Source organism: Poecilia reticulata, chromosome 21, assembly GCF_904066995.2.
Source record: "Poecilia reticulata chromosome 21, P_reticulata-male-v2, whole genome shotgun sequence".
Classification (NCBI taxonomy): Eukaryota; Metazoa; Chordata; class Actinopteri; order Cyprinodontiformes; family Poeciliidae; genus Poecilia; species Poecilia reticulata.
This window is the reverse complement of record NC_088850.1, coordinates 18,391,911-18,408,454: the sequence shown is the minus strand read 5'-3', so window position 1 is coordinate 18,408,454 and position 16,544 is coordinate 18,391,911. Positions and strand designations below refer to the sequence as shown.

At 39.3% G+C, this 16,544-nt stretch overlaps 1 protein-coding gene across 1 annotated transcript; it reads left to right on the top strand.

The window, feature by feature from the left end:
- The first annotated feature begins 323 nt into the window (after positions 1-323).
- Positions 324-13,771, top strand: selenoi (selenoprotein I). Its single transcript, XM_008398255.3, has 10 exons — positions 324-556; positions 3,058-3,126; positions 4,348-4,456; positions 4,874-4,948; positions 7,055-7,317; positions 7,432-7,540; positions 7,625-7,673; positions 8,648-8,828; positions 8,913-9,092; positions 9,954-13,771. Exons 1-10 carry the CDS (start codon positions 500-502, stop codon positions 10,059-10,061), a joined length of 1,200 nt encoding a protein of 399 aa, XP_008396477.2. The 5' UTR covers positions 324-499; the 3' UTR covers positions 10,062-13,771.
- The last annotated feature ends 2,773 nt before the right edge of the window (positions 13,772-16,544 follow it).

The window sequence follows — 16,544 nt, the reverse complement described above, 5'->3', positions numbered from 1 at the left end:
GGTTTCTTTTTTTATCACAAGTGACACTCCAGCTCCTCTCGGCATACGCAAATAAATCTGCCTTCTTCCGGGGATGTAACCTAAAGCCACGTCACATTTATTTCACCAGTGCTATAGAAATTCATGTTTTCGATCGCACTTTCGACACAAATGAACAAATTTGAAAACCTTGTCTCAGAATTTTTTTATCTTTTGTTTTCACATATATATTTTTTATTACTATAAATATGACGTATCTGATACGTATTATTCAAGAAACACATTTTATTCACTTTTCTTGCCGTTTTTAAAAACCTATCATCCAGATCTGAAGGGGGCGGTATTGAACTCCACGAGCTAGGAGTGCTCGTTGGTGAAGGAGTGGCTCTGGTGGTTCGACTTGACATCACCTCACCCGGCGTGAAAGACGGCGGCTAAGCTAGATGGTACTCCGAATCGGCAGCTAGCGTGAAGGATTTGCACCTCCAGAGGAAGAGCTACCTAGCCAAACTGTACCGCCATGGCTCTTTACGAATATGTCACAAAGGAGCAGCTGGCGGGGTTCGACAGATATAAGGTAAGACAGAAAATGCTGGGCTGATAGCTGTCACGATCCTGTTCGCTGATGCTGGGGAATTACACATTTGCCGGATGTTAGTCAGGTCTTTCGCCTTGATAATGCTTTTTATCAACTAAATGTTGATAAAAACATTTCGTGTCATGATAGAAAAAAATTGTTTAGTTGTCAATTCTAACTTTTATTTAATAATTTTATAGAATATCCCTACTGCTTATAATTATTGTTTGTGGCTTACCCTTTATCGCCATTGAGCATAAAGGCGTACCCTTATATTGGATTTATAAACATCCTTTTTATACATCCAATATAAAAAGGATGTTGTTAATTAAACATCCTTTTTATATTGACCGGAAGTGTAGTGGCATGCAGCCTCCTGCTTTACAATGGTGCAGAGGCTAATGGCTAGCCATTCTTTCTCTATCCGATTTGACAAAAAGCTTTTTTCAAAGTTTCCAGAGAGGCTTGGTTTGTATGGAAGGCTCATTTGGTATTTATTGTTGTAGCATATCTGTCATAATACGCTAGTGAAGCAGAGGGAGGGATGAGAATTGTACACTAGCATAAAGTCGGGGGCTGTCTTACATTTTGTTTTAACTTAATATATTGAAAAATATCAAAAACAATCGATTTCCTTTGCTTGTCGTTGTGATATTTCTGTTTAGTTAGTTTCTAAGCAGAAATGTCACAGTTCGGGAAATTTCTCACTTCCAGTTTGGAATAGAAATGAATTTGTCCTAAATTTATTGATTTATGCAGTTTGTCTCAAAAAATAAGCAGAGAAAATATGATTTGATGTAAAGTATGAGCTATATTTATAGTTTTTACCTTCTACAATTACATTGCAAGCTTCACTTTCATTTTCTGAGTTGTGTTTTTGTATTTCTTGTTAGTCATGAGAGGCGTTTTGCTAGTAATTGTCTTTTCATTGCTTTACTCCACTTACTACATCACTGTGTTCCAAGTAGGCATTCAGTTTTTTGTTATAAACTTGCGTAAAAATCAACACAGTTGCAGAAATTTATAAGAAAAAAACAAACACACACACACATAATATCATCCCAGTGCATCTATATAAAAAAGAAAAATGACTCAATATTCCTAGTGCGTCTTAAAAAAAACAACACATTGATTATCGCTGTCCGTTTAATGTTTCCTGGATTATTATTATTATTATTACTATTCTAGTTTGAACACATAGACCTCAAGTAGGGATAAATTAGCCCGTCTAAGTTGTTTGTCTTAATTGATGTTAAATGTAGATATTTAATGTCTGAAAAGGACCTAAAAGGTCTTCAGTGAGGCGTGTCCAGACTTTGAATTGTAGAGTGGAATCCACTCATGGCCCACATAAACTAGACTTTTAAATAAAAACGGACACAAATAAATAATTTTAATTTTCTCCTTCTTACATTTACAAATTAAACATAGGATATTTTAATGACAGAAACAAATTGGCTTGATTTTTCTTTTTTTTGTGTGTGTAGAAACTAGATCTGTAATTCAAGAGTCATTTGTAGCCGGCTTCTCACTAGTATTCAGGAACAGGTGGGGGTCACTCCACGCCTCCTTGCATCTTTTTATAAAGACTTTCAACAGGCAGAACAACACGATGGGAACATTTTAATGTTTTTATTTTAAACCACGAGGTTTAAAACCTCTGCTACCCGCCACTACATTGCAGCCTCTGCTTGTGAAATCATTTATATTTTAGCTCCTTCAGACGTCTTGTTTATAATGAGAATCGATTTTCAAATAATTTACCAAGGCGTACAGATGTGTGTGTGCGCGCGCACGTGTGTGTGTGTGTGTGTGTGTGTGTGTGTGTGTGTGTGTGTGTGTGTGTGTGTGTGTGTGTGTGTGTGTGTGTGTGTGTGCACTGTGCTGCACTGTTAGTGTGCAGTTTGCTTCCTCTTTTGGAGATAAGAGTGCAAAGTGTGATCTGACTTAGAAAAGTCTTACAGTGGGATTAAAGTGTAGAAATTCTCACTAACAGGAAGAAGAAAAATACAGCACTGATACAGCTGTATTGTAGTAACATTATGTTAAGCATTAGTGGGGTGTGGCTGCATTTTCTTGCTGCTCTACTGACAGTAAACACAGCTGTGGCTCCAGTGACATATTTATTTTAAATAAAGTGGAAATGAAGATCCTGCTCCTCCTTTAAGGGATACAGATTGGAAAGATAGATTAAAAATCCACGGGAAAAGGCCCCAGTTTACCAAAATAGTGACGTGAGGAGCCGTGGACAGCGTGTACTCCTGACAGCAGGCCCTGGCTCTGGCTACACTGGATCTCTTACACGTGTTTGTCATACCTAGATAAAGTTACAGACACTGGAGCCGGGTTTGTTTTGGTCTCAAGACTCACTCGATGAGACTGTAAACATGAAACACGTGGAATTAAATGACTTAGAAAATGTGTGTGAATTCTTTTAGGTGTAAATAAAAAAAATGACGGGATTTTTTTTGTTTGTTTGTTTGTTTTGCTTGTTTTCGCAGTACAGCGCCGTGGACACGAATCCCCTGTCCGTCTACGTTATGCATCCTTTCTGGAACTTTTTAGTGAAGGTAAGAGTGAGACCTGTGGAGCGCTCCATCATTAATGAAGTTTCCAGCCATCGGCGACAGCGGGAGACTTTGATAGGGCGTCCCAAAATATGCCTGACTAAAAATAAAAAATAAAAAAACAGATTTTTAATTTGCTTTGCAAAATACATTAATCTTTTCTTTTTTTTTGTCTTTACAACCCTTTCATTACTCACGTATTTTATGCCATTTAGAGCTGCATATCTTTACGAAAACGATAATAATGAGTAAGCAAATCTGATAAAGTGATATCAAAACACGATCCAAAGGTTGTCGACTGACGGCTGATTGCGCAGCAGGGTGAAAGCTATAAGGCTTCCGGCTCGAGTTACCGAGGCGACGCACCTAAAACTGCACCCAAAGAGCCGAGACTGGGGCAGACGGAGCGTTTAGGACGGATTTCATTCCCAGTAAAACCAAGAAGAAAAGCCTAAAATGCTTTTATATTAGCACACTATTTGTAGTAACATGTTGGAAGTCTTCGACCAGCAATTAGTCACACCTTCTCTGGAGCGTGGCGTTTCTGGAAAAATGTCTCACCAGACTTTGCTGTGTTTCCACAAAACATTGCGATTCATTGTATTACATAAAGTAGTTTTGTTACATGCTCTTGAAAAAACTGAAAAACCTTTCCAATCATCGCCTTTTACCGACAAAATAAAAGCTTCACCTTGTGACATCAGCGCCCGTAAATGGTAAGGTAGAGGCATTTTCCATATCCAGCCGACAATGCAGAAAATAAAGTATTTTTCCTGACCCAAAATCATCCAAATTGAAGAAAAGTATTGTTATTCATTCGAAAGGTAATCTGACAGATTTGCTTGTTATATTAAAATATTGTTTTTGTTTATTTTGGAGGTAAAAATAATTTTTAAAAGATTTTGCAATCGTGATTAAAAAGAAAAATACAAAACATTTTGTGGAACTTCACATCTTTTGGCCCCCGTGTCAAAAAGTTTGGACTTCCAGCTTTATTGTAGTGGAAAAAAAAAATCAGGCAACATATTTATAAAGAGTTTTAATGAAATAACGTGGAAAATATGTGACTCAGATTAATCTCTCTGACCTGATTACAAGAATTTTTTGAAGTACTTTGCTTCATCTATGCACAGAAATGTGTTCTACATTCGCTTTTCATTTTTGTGCTTCATTTCTAATGGATCAAACTCAATTAACTGTGTTTCTCTCTCTCTCTCCCAACAGTTTTTACCAACATGGCTGGCTCCGAACCTCATCACATTCACTGGTTTCATGTTCCTCGTGCTGAACTTCCTCATGTTGGCCTTCTACGACTTCGACTTCACTGCCTCTTGTAGGTCCATCACTTCGTTCCCGCTGGGCGTATTTTACCGTGACACACAGCCGTAGCCGCTGGGAGCATCTCCGTCTTTGTTTATGTGGGGCCAAAGTGCGTCACTTATGGAAACATGATCGACGCGTGTTGCTCGGGACAATTTTTAACTTATTAAATCCTTCACACACACACAGATAATGTTATCAGTGTTGCCACATTGGTGCGTATCTGTAATGCAGAAACAAAGGCTAACAGTCTGTGTTGACATTCTGTGTTTTGGTGTGTCATCTACCCACAGACACTTTGACCTCAAAAAAAAAAATTTCACTGTATCTTAAATGGATTTATGCTGAATGAGAAAAGTAGAAACCAGATGTTTTGTGCGTTTCTGACTGTAAGTGTTCGGGTCGTGTGCTAACGTCACTCATGTCTCAGCTGCAGGAAACCAGCATGTGCCTAGCTGGGTGTGGGTGGCTGCTGGGATCTTCAACTTCTTAGCCTACACTCTCGGTGAGTTCTGACCTCGCCGACCTCTGGAGTTCCCCCCTCCTCTCTCTGACTTTCTGAGAAGATCAGAGGTGGGGAGCGTTTCTCAAAAATCTGTATGGTGGTCAGTTTATTATTTTTGACTCGGAGTCTAGGAGGCACTCAGCAGTGCCGAGAGCGAGGGGTCACACGTAACGCAGGCGCACGGAAACGGGTCACATGAGGAAGAGCAGTCAGTTTGTAACACACAGCAGTTGGGTAACAGAGGTGCAGAAAGAAATCGATCATGTTGAGAATCGCAATTCCTAGTCCTGGAAAAAGCTCAGAAATTGATATTAGTTTGTCAGTTTTTTGGTAAAATTATATTTTGACAATTTTGTAAACATTTTTTTAAAACATTTTACTGATGGTTTACTGACTGTTCTTGAGCGTCAATCTCATTATTTTGGCTTTTCTGTGATGGGTTTGGACCAGTATAAACATACAGCTTCAGTCTTTTTTTAAGAGCTAGACTCAGTCATACAAGTTTTACTTTATTTTGGGTTCATTTAATCCGCACAGGGTCAAAAATGTACATACAAACACAAATATCTGCCTACGACAGGCTAAACTCCTTCTGGATGAAATGTTCATGTCCAGATGAGATGCAGATTGACTTATCTGGACACAATCAGATACAAGTACGTGAAAGATTCAAGGTGAGGCTTTCAGATTTAAGAATATAGTATACAAGAATACAGCCATCAGACATGGCAGCGATTAGCATCCTGTGGGGCTGTTTCACAGTTGACAGTGAGATCTTGATCGTCTAGATTGTACACAGACAGTGAAAGACGTTAGAACTGGTTTCGACCTGGATAAACCAGCTTCTGGAATATTTTTTAATTAACTTCAACTTTAACCAAAGAAAGAAATTGTGGACTGTTTAAACTTTTATTTACAAAAAATTTAAGAAATTTTTTTTACATATTTGTCAAAACTGTCAGACAGAAAATGTGTATCTTTTCCCAGAGCTCCTATTGTCATCTGCAATACGCCGCTCAGTCAAAACCAACCAATCAGAGCCAGTTGGAGGGTCTTTGCGCTGTCAGTCAAGATCGTGTACGCGCTTGCTCTCTACAGCTGGCACACAACAACACAGCCTGCCATGAATGCTAAGGCTAGTTAGCATGGCTACCAATAAAGTTAGATAAGCAGTTTTTTGTAACGATAAGTCGTTTCTCTGCCATTAGCACATTGAACAATGCTAAGACCGACTTCCTGCATCTGATTGGTTGTTTTTGCATTTTTCAGATGGCAGTAAGACCACAGGGAGGTGATGGAGGAGCTCGATTTGATTTATTTATGTATTTTTTTCACAGATTATCTCTCATATTACACTGTCACAACATGATGACCGTTTTAATAAAATATGTAAAAAAAAAAAAAATTGTAAAAGTTGCATACTGCATCTTTTAAAGACGGGTCAATGACACAAAGCCAACCATTTTAACTCGATTCTAATTTAAGGGTTGATTAAATATCTATGCAAAATTATGAATTGCGAAGGCAGCAAAAAAGGATGTAGTTTCTGTGTCAGTCTGTGTATTATTTAGATTGTGTGAGACTGTTGCATGTTTGGGTTATAGAAAATCCACCACAAATTCAACTTTCTTTTATATATATATATATATATATATGTGTGTATTTAATTCATGGAACGTCTTTGTGTTATTTCCATTCCGCTTTGCAAAACATGACACTTGAAACAAGTTGGCAAAATATGAATCAAATCTCCTTTTGACTTCAGTCACAACTTCTCAAGTTTAATTCCCAAAGATTCCGCCTTAATAATCATGTGGCTGTTAAGTTAAAGGGAAACCCAGTAAACTGTTTCTCCATAAGCACCTCTTTGTTCTGAAGTTTGCTCCATAAATCATATTAACCCATTTCCAGGGGACTCTTGGGTGGAAGTCCATATGTGCTGCAGCAGCAGTGGGACGTAGGAATGTGTGGTGTGTAACTCTAAAGAATTTATTTGAATTTATTTGGAATGGGCAGCAGCTTTATCCGAGGTGTCACACATCTGCGCCCCCTTGTTTGTATCATTCGTCTGTAAACGCGTAACGTTTCTTTTTCCTTTTTCACCAGATGGCGTCGACGGGAAACAGGCTCGCCGCACCAACTCCTCGACGCCACTGGGGGAGCTGTTCGACCACGGCCTGGACAGCTGGGCGTGCATCTTCTTCGTGTCCACCGTGTACTCCATATTCGGGCGCGGGGAGAGCGGCGTGGGCGTGGTCACGCTCTACTTCATCCTGTGGGTGGTGCTGTTCTCCTTCATCCTGTCCCACTGGGAGAAATACAACACGGGCATCTTGTTTTTGCCCTGGGGCTATGACGTCAGCCAAGTGGTGAAGACCCCCAAACACACACACACACACATACATATATAGTGATTATGGATTATGTTGGAGTATGTTGGGGTCACAAAAGATTATTGTTCTTTTTGTCCCGTCTCCTTCTAGACAATCTCCCTTGTTTACTTGGTGACTGCTGTGGTGGGAGTGGAGACCTGGTACCAGCCAGTGATCTTTAACCTTCTCTACAGGGACCTCTTCACCTTCATGATCATAGGTGGGCTCTGATTGGTCGCTTTAAAATGTTTTGTTTGTGTTTTTGCTCCGGCTGCTTTTAACACGAACTTCTGCTGGTTTCCAGGCTGCTCGTTTACTGTGACATTACCCATGAGCCTCTACAACGTCTTGAAGTGAGTATTTAATGCAAAAGTATTCATGCTGCTTGAACTTTTTCACACTTTCTCACATTCCAACCATGAACTTCGTCACATTTTATTGTGATTTTTAGGTAATTAACACTAAGAAGCATGTAATTGACTGTCTCGATAAATTTAGCTGGAATTGTCCCAGAAAGTATTGCGATAAACGATAATATTTTTATTTTGTGACCAATTTCAAGTATTTTGCTGACAATGGCATAATAATGCACGATTGCCTTCTTAAAGATGAATCAGACTTTTATTTTCTGCAGAACTCTTCGCACTGGAACAGGAAAACATTTTAAATATGCAAAATAAAACACAACAACCAAAAAGAGTAGGTAGAAGGGACATAAAAACCACATACAGCCAAAGTCATAAATAAAATGGATCAGGAAGCTTTTGAACACAACCTTAGTCAGAGTTGCTCCTAGTTTCCCAGTTGATTTGTTTTTTCCAACTGGGAAGTCGGAATTTCCCAATTCAGAGTATAACTGGAATGCAACATATATGCAGTCCTGAACAAAAACCTGTCAGAGACTGGAAAAGACCCTTAAATATACAGCCAGAGCTAAAGCAGAATGCTTTATACCAGAGCACAGTCATGTGCTGGATTGGCCTAGTCAAAGTCTAGACCTCAATCCACACAATAATCTGTGGCAATACTGGGAATTGCAAAGAATTGTCAGAACTTTCCGTGTCTAGTTGTCAAAAGCTGATAGAAACCCGCCCCCTAACGGCTTGCAGTGGTAATTGCATCAAAATGTGGTTCAGCAAAGTGTTGACTCAGGAGGCTGAATCCAAATGCACTCCACACTTTTCAGGTTTGATTTGTTAAAAACAAAAAAGAAGCGAAATCTTCCGTCTCCCAGTCGTTCGCTATTTCTTGCTCTCAAATGAAACCTCTGAATTCTGCGGTTGCCTTGCTACACCGTGACGACGTCTCGGCCTTGCGGATGTTTCAGGGCTTACAGGAGCAACACTCTGAAGCACAGCAGCCTGTACGAAGCCTTCCTGCCTTTCCTGTCCCCCGTCCTCCTCTTCGTCTTGTCCACCGCCTGGGTCATCTTCTCCCCGTCCAAGATCCTGGACCTGCAGCCCAGGATGTACTGCCTCATGGTGGGGACGGCGTTCGCCAATGTCACAGTGAGTACCAGGCGTACGTTTTTTTGGGGGGTTTTTCCATCAAATTTCTGTGTTTAATCATAATTTTGCGTGTCTGTTTTCCAGTGTAAGCTGATCGTGTGTCAGATGAGCAACACGCGCTGCGAGCCGCTGACCTGGCTGCTGCTGCCGATGACGGTGGTGGTGGGCGGAGCCGTCACGGGGGTCTTCACCAACGAGACGCTGCTGCTTTACTTATGGACGGCGGTGGTCATCCTCACACACATACACTACGGCGTATCAGTGGTAAGAAATCACACACTAACTGCATTACAAGTGCTGGGATTAGAGTCGAATCAAAGTGGATTAGATAAAAATGCAACGTCATTTTGTTATTTATTGTTGAGATGAAGAAGTCTGGCAACGGGTTTGAAGTGACCGATCAATGTTTTTGCTCTGAATTAAATTATGTTGGATTGATTTATTCATCTGACTCATAAGAATAAAGAACAGACATTCTTAACTTGCAAATGGCTGAAATCCAAGATTTCCATCTTAGTTCGGCTGAAATTTGTTGAAGCCTTCGTCCGTTTGACCAAACAGGAGCTTGTGTTAAATCAATAATTCCATAATATTGATGGAAAAATTCCTACTTGGAAGTGAAATAATCTGCCAATGGAATAAGATTTTTTTTGCATGTCATGGATTCCCCCAGAAAACCTGCTAAGCCCGATGCTCGGGGTGCCATGGCAGTCATTCATTCAGTGGCCCGTCATGGTTTTGAGTTTAAAAATGTTTAAAGTTGACAGCAAATTTGAAAATATCACTTGATAATTATGTGTTATTAAAAGATTGATACCTGAACACCAACTATAAAGTCTTAAAAAATGGAACCATTGAAAAAAAAAAATTTAAATAAGCAATGCTTACCCTGGTGGGGGTACAAGTAAAGCCTGGTGGCCAAGTTAAAATGTGCTGATCTACTGGCAGATTAACTAGTATTTGTTCCATCAATGTAGTGCTGAAAAGTGACTTGTAAGTTAGTTTTGTCTTATTTCTAATATTTCCACTAGAAACATGATCAAAAACTTTGGTAAGGTTTAGCTGCGTTTGCAGCTTTGCAATATTTTGAATTTGGAGTTTGACGTTTGTTGTTGTCATCGGCAGGTGAAGCAGCTCAGCGACCATTTTAGCATCTTTGCCTTCTCGCTGAAGAAGCCCAGCCGGGACTGACAGGAGGAGGAACGAATCGGCCTGACGGCGGCAGAGGTCTAAGCTGCTCCTCTGTTCCACCTAACGACACTTCACCCTCACCGCGGAAACAGAGCCCCCTCCCCCCTCCACAAAAAGGACGCTGCAAGTGAAATGGACAGTGGCCCTTCTCTAACACACACACACATGCAAACACACGACAAACACATTCACACTCGAACACACATTCCCAAAGCGAACCGATCAGAGTCTGGTCACGGCGACGGGGTTGGGCCCTGGGGCCTCTGGCTTTTGTCACTGGTGATTGGCCGTCTTTGTCGAGCCAATGAGGTGCTATTGTTTCCTACGGAAATGCGCTTCCGTCAGGTCGGACGGGAGCCCGCAGAAGCCACGAGACTTTACCGGGGGGCCCCCCGTCATTATCCGGAGCATTCAGGATCTCTTCATCCAAACCTCAATAATTAAACTGAAGCTAGTTTTCCGAGTCAAGACCTTTAACAGTTTGCTCCGTTGGGTCGGCTCGCAAAGACGGATGTGTGAGCTAAACACAGATTATAAGGGTAATCTCTGAAGCCACATAGTATTATGAATGTATAGTAATGCCCTGGAGAAACGCCTTTTCAGTTTAAATGTCTGAACAGGAATGTCTGAAGGAGTGTTGTCGATCAAACCTGGGAACACTGGGAAACAGTAGCTCCAGTTTTGTCCAGAATTTAAACGTTTGCTCAATTCCCCCTTCTTTTTTTTTTTTATCTTCCGGTGACTCATCTGTGGTAAACGTTAATAACTTCTTGTATATATTCTAAAAACATTGTTTGGGGTGAAACTTTTGTAACGAAGCCTGAAAAAGTGTAAACTATTGGACACATTTCCCTTCTAACTAATTATTGACTAACTGGGGCGAGACTCAAATCAGGTTGACCTCTACTAACCCTCTTAGTTTTTACTCGAGTACCAGCTCTCCCTTCCCTCTGAGGTGTCGTGTTTTCACGCTGATTCGTTCTTCTACTTCTTATTTTTTTCATTTCATTTTATTTTTTTTTAATCCGTTTTGCCAACGCTTCTCTCTGCGGTAGTTATGTTGCGCAGCGCTTGAATGAAGAGTGCGTCCAAAAACCGCCTGCGGAGCGGACTCACTCTGAGGGACCAAGCCTCCGCACAGGACAGCGCAAAACCTATGAACGCCGCTGGTTGTCTTGGGTTTTCTTTTCATTTCTTTTTCTACAATGTGGCGTAGGGTTAGCGTCATTTTTGTCATTGTTTTTCAGGATGTTAAACGCCACACGTCTTTTTGTCTCCAAGTTGGCGGGGTTTTTATGTTCGACTTTTTCACAAAACAAGGTTTAGGTTTGTTGAGGTGGACATTTCTCACAACTGAAGATGCACCAGTCAGGGCTTCCCTGGCCAATACCGATTTCATATATATATATATATATATATATATATATATAATTTTTTTTTTTTTTTTTTCTGCTTTTTCTCTTTTTCTTTTTTCTTGGAGGCTTGATTGCTATGCTTTCTTCTAAGGAATAAAACAGAAATGACTTCCGCAGGTTCTCTAATAGAGATGGTAGTTTTGAATCTAGCGGAGCATGAAGGAATATCATTGGCATTTTCCTTTCATTTCTCTAAATGTGTCTCAAAGTTTATGTTATCTGAAACTGTGGGCATTTCCTAACTTTGATGCGCTTAAAGGACTGGGAGAAAAACAGAAATTGGATCGGCTCCAGTTAGGGAAAAATTGTCCTGGTTCCTATCGCTGTGTGATTGATCGGTGCATCTGTACATGCAACTTGTTTCTGACGGGCTGAAAAGTCAGCAACATAGCATCATTTAATGTGTGTCTGTGTCAGAATCGGTTAGAATCACAAAATTAGAATATTATTAACGTTGTCTCAATACTTGTGATTAATGCAGCTGAATACAAATACCCATCCACGGTTCTGTTTATCTATACTGAGTGTAGGCTGGGTACCGGGATGCCGGGTTTTAAAAATGTCCTTCCGTCATCCCATACGTAAAGAGTTATTTTCTTTTCCCAACATGCCGGAACAGTTAGAATTTTCTCCAGTTGTATAAAGAATGACCCTTCCCCCACCTGTTGCTGTGCACGTGTAAGATGTACAGATTTGGATGTTCGGAAGTAGCTACCTGAACAGGAAGCTTTACTAATTAACCAGCTGCTTGCATCTTGTTTTATCTGCATTTCTCCATGAAAAGCCGATAAGAAAAGGAATATTTTGTGAAATTAGCACTTGAAAACTACTGCTAAATTTAGAGGCGGTTTTATTCAAAGTTTTCAGGTCAGATCTGTGTATCAGAATCCAAAAAATTATAAATGTATATTATACTGTTTTGATATTGGTAATCAGTATGTTGAACCATATAGAAATCCTTTTTGCTCTTTTGTGGAGTTTAAAATAGAAATTGAGTCATGTTATACATTTCTGTTTTAAATCTGGGAGCAAATAGTGCATGATTCATACAGTTAAAAGTTATAAACAAAAATATATAACATGATTGTTTTATTTAAAACAGAAAAGCAAAAATGTCCCTTCATCTACTGTTATAATATAAAAAAATATTATGCCATTATATATTTAGATTTAGATACAATACAGAAATTTAGTAGAGTCGCACTCTAAATTTAGTGGTTTTTAACTGATTATTTCAACGAATTTTATTTGTTCTGTGTGTTGTTTTTTTTAATAGACAATAAAAATTAGATATTGTCATGTTAATTTTTTAGGAGGTAATCTCGAGTAGCTAGCCTGTTGCTAGCTGCTTAACCGCCATCTTTCTCATGGCTGCAGTTTTTGTGACCGGAAATATTAGCAAACTGCCGATTTAGCTTCTTTTTTTTTTACCTCAAAAGTGCGGCAGCAGCAGGTGAGAGACGGGCTTCACATACAAGCCGAAAACTCCAGCCGCTTGCTATCATAAAAATGACTTTAAACGCCAGGTTTGGTTTGACGGAATTACTGTGACCTTCAAAAAAGAAAAACCCGAGCCGTTCCCATACAGCCGTCTGTGGTCACGTTTAGGGAAAAGCGCCATAGGAAATATTGCTTTGAACGAGAGAAATAGCTAATAGCTCATGTTTGCAGGTGACTAAACGGTTACTAAGCAACGCCAAGCAGCTTGTTGTGGTTTACAGAGCTGCTGCACTGTATTGTGGGAAATCTGTAGTCCTTTAACGATGCCCGGCTGTGGGGACGCTGACGGCCGTCGTGATATAATAGGTAAATGCGCTGTCTGCTCTGTGCAGCTCCGTGTCTATGTGTCTATTCAGGAAGTACGATTGTATGTTTGAGTGCGTGTGTAAATACCTGTTTTATTATTTAATTATATTTTTAAAACCAAGTGTTTAACGGTAGGCAGATTTTCTCCTGTGACTTGGACTCAATGCCAATCAGCACTGCAATCCACAAAGCTGTCTACACTGCAGCACTTAACACTGTCTATTTGGTTTGTTTGAATGTTTCATTATTATTATTATTATTATTCTGAGTTACCGTCTGATTGGATCAAATCCATTTTTTGTCTTTTTGTTGTTTTTTTTCCCCTCCTGTGGAATTTTCTGGAGGGGGGAAATGGTGGGAATTCCTGCTTTGTGTGAACACTACAAACACTGCTTGGATGCAGTGAGGGATCACCTGGGAGAGAACAACTGTGCCATTCAATAAAACAAAAATGAAATTTTCATGCAGTTACAGTCTTTGCTCTAATGTTCCTTTATATAAGCTTTGCTTTGTTTTGCTTGAAAAAAGAAAGTCTCATCTCTGCCTGGGCTGTTGTGTACTGCAGCTCAGGCAAACACTCCAGTGTCATTGTGACTTTTTTTTTTGGTGGTGGTGGTGGTGTAGTTAACCAGTGAAGGGCGGGATTGCTCAAACACAAATAAAAGATCGTTTTTATTAAAAACATTTTTGATCTATTCTTCCCAGATAGAACTTCACCTCTAGACCACTTGTATTTCCTTTGGTCTCCACATGTGGGCAGCAGAGGGCTGCAGTGAGCTGGTTGCTAAAAGTTTACTTTGCAGTCTGATCATACTACGGTGAGGATGTATCAAATTTACAGTTAAATCCAAAATTGTTACATTCAGATTCAGTTTGTTTCTGAAAGAAGACAGAGGCATCCATCAAAATATTGAAAAAAACATTTAATGTGCATCTATTTTGAAAAATAGACATGATTTACTTACATTTTAATAGGAAACTGGATATTGAAATTTATATTCTTCTCAGTGGGGAACACCACAGTGTAGGGGTGTTCAAAGTGTGGCCTGGGGGCCATTTGCATCCTCTGAACTGATTGTGTGTGGCCCCCTGGCTATACTTCAAGAATGAATCTAATTTGTCCCCTCAGCACAGGTGTTTGATGTAGATGGAGACTTAATATTTTTAATTAGAATGAAATTATTATACACAAAATATTCCTACAAAATAAAATACTAGCAACAACACCAATTCGAAATGTAGACACACAAAATCCATTTCAGTGTTCAGACTCCCTTTAAATAACCAGATTTGTATTTTTTGCATTTCCCATTGTAATCCAGTGACTTTAGCTTAAAATAAGCAAATTGTTGTGCACTCAAACCTGTTTTTATTTATTTATTAAACATGTCTAAATACAGCAAGCATTATCAAAGAATGAGTGACCTAAATCCTGATTTTACTGTCTAAATTGTTTTTTGTTCCCCAACTGATGCCTAGAAAAATTGTGAAATTTATTTCAATAAGACAAACATGCGAAACCCTTTTAAAATTTTATATCTATGATAATTTACACATCCCTTTCTAGCAACAAATCTGACTACTTTTTTTGTTTAATTAAAGTATTCAGTGGTTATTTTACGGTTGAGTAAGGAGAGGAAAAACATCCAGTCCTTTTGACTTTATGATTTTGGCCCATGTGACGAAAGGTTTGGACTGAGTTGTCCTCAGTGTAAGATGAGATCTCAGCTGATTGTATTACCCTAATGCTATTTTGTAGAAAACTAACACGGGGTCAAGGTCAAAAGTTTGTGTGGCGTCATAAACTTTTGTCACAACAAACATAAAAACATGGTGTTTTCATGTTATTACGAGTAACAACTGAAATAATACTGAAGGGTTTTTATGTGAAAGTGGATTCACGGTTGATGATGACGCATGCTTGTCTTACTGCTTTTTGGAGTCACTACAGTTCAACTGTTACGTCGGTTTCCTGGCATCAAGTCAAAATTGCCTGATTTTTGAACCATTATTTAGCTTTTTTTTTTTTTTTTTTTTTTACCGTACGGCGTTTCATAATGCTGAAAAATCCACCAATTATCACCGTACATAAGTTGCTAATGAACGGCATTTTGATCTAACCTTTATTAATAACGCCATTCTTCGACGGCATTGTATTAGTCATTTGTTCCCCCACATTTTTTTATCAGTCTTCTCATCATTCAGAACTTTAGTCTCTACTTGAAGTTGTCATTGATGACATTAGGAAGGATCCAGATATATCTGCATTTTTTATTATAATTCTTTTATCTTCATATTTTACTACAGACTACTAAAAAAACGAAATAAAAACAAAACTAGATACACTGCAGAAATTATACGTGATAATCAGGATGTTATAATGCGTAAAACAAGAAAAAAAAAAGTCATTGCTGATTGAAAATAAAACCTGCACTTATGAGAACGTCCAGCAGATGGCGCTTCAGATCAGCAGATTTTTGAGAACTGAAGCCGAGCGCTTTAAAGTGGAAACCATAAACGTCTTTTCAGTACCGTTTTCCCTCCACTGAACGAGTTTCACAGATAATGCAGCCGTTGGCATTTTTACAATCTTCTTCACAGTATGAACAACATGTGCTGAACTTAACACCTCTGACTCATGTGGCTCTGCTCTCTTTTACAGACTTCATTAGTAATTGATATGTATTTGTGCCTGCAAGCTTGTCTGGCAGCAAACATTTATTCCCTCTCCCTCCCCCATCCCAAGTTTTTTTTTTTTTTTTTTTTTACTTTTTATTGTCCGCATACAGAAACATTTAAATGAGCCTCACTGGGAAGATATGAAAGGTCAGCAGAGAAAGTTGATGTGAAGGTGAATACGATTCAGATAAAGAGAAGAGAGTTGGAGTCATCCCGAAGAACAATGAAGAGAAACTGGCGGCAGAGGACTTGCAGGTTTGCTGTAAATAACATCTCATTAGGGTTTTTATTATTAGCATTCAGAAATGCTTCATTTGTTAGCAGATTCATCCAAACCAAAAGTTGTGATTAAGCCAGGGGGTTCCTGTGTGTGTGTGTGTGTGTGTGTGTGTGTGTGTGTGTGTGTGTGTGTGTGTGTGTGTGTGTGTGTGTGTGTGTGTGTGTTTGTGTGTGTGTGTGTGTGTCGGATTGATTTTCAGAGAAGGGGCTAATCTTCTAAGGAGTATCCATAACTTCCTCTCACACAAAGTCCATCCACCATTGTCTGGCATTAGGAAACAAACAGCATCATCAAGATCGAGAAGCACAGCAGGTTGTGGAGACGTTTAAAGGAGAGTTAAGTTAC